The sequence below is a fragment of the Mastomys coucha genome, unplaced genomic scaffold (assembly GCF_008632895.1).
Source record: "Mastomys coucha isolate ucsf_1 unplaced genomic scaffold, UCSF_Mcou_1 pScaffold5, whole genome shotgun sequence".
Taxonomy (NCBI): domain Eukaryota; kingdom Metazoa; phylum Chordata; class Mammalia; order Rodentia; family Muridae; genus Mastomys; species Mastomys coucha.
Window position 1 is genome coordinate 90,245,775 of NW_022196911.1, and position 4,155 is coordinate 90,249,929.

The 4,155-nt window shown below is 49.4% G+C and overlaps 1 protein-coding gene across 1 annotated transcript in view; it reads right to left on the minus strand.

Annotated features, from left to right (window-relative positions):
- Positions 1-2,235: 2,235 nt before the first annotated feature.
- Abcc3 (ATP binding cassette subfamily C member 3) overlaps positions 2,236-4,155 on the minus strand; it is a 50,879-nt gene continuing 48,959 nt past the window's right edge. The window contains exon 31 of the mRNA XM_031352772.1: positions 2,236-3,063. Coding sequence (XP_031208632.1) covers positions 2,955-3,063 — 109 coding nt within the window. The 3' untranslated portion in view covers positions 2,236-2,954. The remainder of the gene's footprint in view (positions 3,064-4,155) is intronic.

Below are 4,155 nucleotides of genomic sequence, written 5' to 3' on the forward strand. Positions count from 1 at the left end.
TCCGTTTGCTTAACTAGCTAGGACCTGGCCCACACAGGAGCAGGAGCGCAGGGCTGGAGCCGCTGGTGATGAGGATCCCTGCTGTCTTAAGCTTTTCCCCATAGTGCCTATAGTTTCCAAAGAAACTTAACTTCCTGGGTATTAACTTAATTTTTTTAGAACACTGCAGTTGACTGAAAACATGCAGATGTACTGAAAGAGAACCTTGTGCTGAGGTAATGGCCTCCCACTGCCGCCTGAGTGCTGAAACAAGCTTGAGGTGTTCTTCTAAGCCAGTGTTGTGGGGTCACTGTGAGGTGACTGCATGGTACCTGCCCCTGGTACAGCTGGTAACTTCCCTTGTAGAGTGTGTGCATAGCAGAGTGGCGGTTGCTCATCACCCCTTTTCCCAAGTGCTTTAATGAAGAAACCTCCCTTGTGTTTCAGCCAATCAGAAACTACTTTATCTAAATGTACTAACCTTTCCCGCCCAATTTGCTTTGAAAATTCAAGTTTAGTAATTCAGTTAAGTGTGATTCCGTCTTAGAAGAAATAAACTCAGTATTAATTCATGTCTAAATTACTGGGCTTCAGACTCCTTCAGCCACCCTAGTTGATTAGAGATTCTGAGAAGCAGTGGGACCTGGCTGGGAGGTGGGCTACGGAAAAGCAAGCAAGCGTTCAGAGTGACCAAAGGTTGTGGTGTCCCACATGGCTCTGCCCAGTGTCCTGTCCTTTGCAGCAGTCCTCTGGGGTCAGTGTCTCAGGCAGTGGGTTGAAACTGCATGGTTGCTCTTAGGTGAGTTCCCAGTCTTAATCTATGCATTCAGAGAAATATTTTTATATTCGTTGTATAATTTATAACAAGGGGTTTTCTTTTAGGCTTTGTTAACTGAATGCTCCTCCCCTCCCCCACTGCATATTTAAAGCATGTGTCACACTGTGTAAAACATTCACAGAAGATGTTTCCTCGTGTGTTGTTGACTCTTTAAACATAACAGGTATTATTAAAATTAACTGTTAACTGACAAAGCCCGTTTTCTCTCGTTTTGCCCTCATAAACGGCACTGTATTCTAACCATAGAGGGTTCAGATTGCTGTGAAGTCTCATGGGGCTGGGGCTGTGCAGGAAAAAGAGGACCAGCTCCCCAGCTGAGTGTCTGCCACCCCACTGCTGCCTCTGTTCCGGCAGCACTCGTACCCTATCGGGAGTGTCACTGTCTCACTCTGTGGGTAGTATCTGGAGATGGATTCTGTGTGATGTCTTCCCTTCCCCCGTTCACAGCAGTCACTTGGTTTTCCTGGAGTCGCTGAGCCACCTAGATAGAGGTCATCCCCTATTAACCACAGTTTTTGATTATCCTATTTACTTGACACAACCGAGCCTCCCCTTTGGGCTGTCAGCACCTGTCATGTCCTCAATGAGTTCAGAAGCCAACTCCCAAGACAGGAGAGGAAGCACAGCCTCACACCTTCAGATCTTGAGCTGGGAAGAATGCTGAATGAATCTCCTGTTTGGTTTAGGCCTCCTAGCACCTCACAAAGCAGACGTCATGCCAAATTGGCCTAATAAATCAGAGAGCACAGCAGAGACCTTTTCTTAGCACCGAGGAGAGGCAGAATAATTTGGGCATTTGTGCTCTCATACTTGCTCTATCAGAAGGATGGAAGTCGCCTTCCATACGCTCATAAACATCCTGGGCAGAAATAGCTTGCCAAAAAAAAAAAAAAATGATTAACCTTTAACAAATGGTCCTGCAGCACAGGCCAACCCAGGGCATATAGAAAAAGCAGATCAAAGGCACCATCTCCTTGGTGACTGCCAAGCACTTGGGGTGGGGAAAGAAAACCAGCCACCACCCGCACGCAATCAGTCACTTCTCACCAACAGTAAGACTACAAATGAGGGTGAGCTCTAAGGCTGAGGGAGTGACAAAAGGGTTGTGTCAAAGGGGTGCAGTTCTGGGACCAGATGGACGGTGCAGAAAAGTCTTTTGTTGGCTTGTTCAGAATGGCTCCAGGGCCTGGGATACAGGGACCTAGGACACTTTTGACCTTCCTGTTCACCCGGCTTGACCAGAGGAGAAGGAAAGGCCAGTAGCCTCCTTGGTGAACAGGCATGTAGTGGAGCCAGGAAAGGAGAGCTCACATTCACGTTAGCCCCTGGTAAGTGGGCTTGGAAGACTGAGGGATGACATGGACCCAGAAGTGTGCTCAGCCACCCTTCCAAGAAGCCCAGGCCTCACTCAGGTCAAGTTCCAGGGCCTTTATTTCTTACTTTTTCCCAGCATCTACCCAGCAGAGTGGGAAGTACTGTAATTTTGCTGTGAATTTTGGCTATGAAGATGGTATTTACAGCCAAAGGTTTGGGGTCTGAAGGTTTCAGATAACTGTAGCCACACAGAAGTGTGGGAGGGCTTTGGCATGCCCTGGCTCTTCACGAAGGTTCTAACCCCCAGACTTTACAAACAGGCAGAAGAAGGTAGGTAACATTTGGTCCACATGCTGTTGACCACAGCTTTATTTCATCAGTGGTTTCAGACAGCACCAGTACAGGGACTCTGTTCCTGGGACAGATTGACCTAGCAGTCCTTGGTCTAGGAGGAGAAGGGTTCATTAAAAAACAACAACAAAACAAAACAAAACCAAGGAGAATATGAATATGTAGAGAATATGAATATTTCAAGGTCTCTTAAAAACTGCAGTACTGGAATAATGGTAGACTAGGACCAGAGACCCAGGCACCAGTTGGAACTTGGCTTTGAGTTGGTGTGACCTCCAACTCACTTCTTCATTCCACTGTTAGGATGGCTAGTCTGTGAGGCAATTTGCAGAATTAGAAAAACTCAAAGCCAGGGCTACACAGAGAAATCCTGTCTCAAAACAAACAAACAAACGAAACCTCAAAATGTCCCCACTCATTGCCATCGAGTCCATTCTACAGATACAAGGAGGAAACCTTTGGCATGTATCATCTAGGCGAGGCCTGCATCCTTGGCCATCCCATAGAAGATGCCTCCAGCTGCAAGGAGGTTGACTGGAGAATCAAATTCAGCTACTACTCCTCTGTCCAAGACCAGGACTCTAGCCAAAAAAAGAAAAGAAAAGAAAAAGTAGTCAAGTCTCCCAGCCCTGGAGGCCTGCCCTGCCCTGCCCTTTGGGTACTGTTCAGGCTCCACAATGACAGGGCAGCCCACCCACTTCAGTCAGCCGCCTCAGCCCAGTTGATAGAGCACTTAATGCACACTGGCAAGCTGGTTATTTTCGCTATTTTGTTAGCTCAGTGCATGAAGCGGTTTTGGGGATCAAACACGAAGTCCTATTCATCTCTGCCAGTCTGGGCTTGGAAAGCCTTCCCTAATGAGCCTCTCCTCTTGCTGGGGTCGCAGGGCTTTTCAGCAGGCTGTGTGCAGGGAGCCACGGACCTGCACGCTGGCTCCTGTGTACCTCCATCTGCTTTGTGCCTGCTCACAAAGGCACTCGGCTGGAAACCAGGCTGCAGCGAGGCCAATGCTGCAATCCTGGACTTGGGCTGCTGCTGCTACTGCTGCTGCTGCTGCTTCTGCTGCTGCATGGATTAACTGCCCCACCCCAGGCAAGCCTGAGCCTGGAGTTAGAGTCTCCTAGCAACCACACACAGGGTGCACCTGGCTTAAGACCCATAGGCAGCTGCACTAGGGTACGGTGCGAGGGGCGGGGGCGGGGGCGGGGCGGGGCGGGCTCGCCCCGCCCACCCTTCTCCCCCAAGCCTGAAGAAAGACCCTTTTGTGAGACAGACAAGGTGCTTTCTGAACTTTACCTGCTGGGCTCCTAGATCTGTGTGCTGGGCAAGAGTGACCGTTATATTCTGGGCACTGTCTAAACTTGCCCAGGAGGCTGTGTCATTCAAACGCAAGTCTCTAGTGGCTTCTCCTGGCCCTTAACATGAAGACCAACTGAATCTGTATGCTCTTCCAGTCAGCTTTTGGGGTCTGTTTATCTCTCTGACTTTGCCCTCCAGCCTCAGTGCTCCCTGCCTCGGGGCTGTGCTGCCTCTAGTACTGAGGTATGCAGACTCAGGCCCCTCCCTTCCTCATTCCCCTCTTGCTCTTCTCTTATCCTTTGGGTCCCCGCTGGCACTTTCTTAGCAGAAAGGGTCCTGCTACCTTGTGTAGACTTCTCTGCCTGCACACAGGG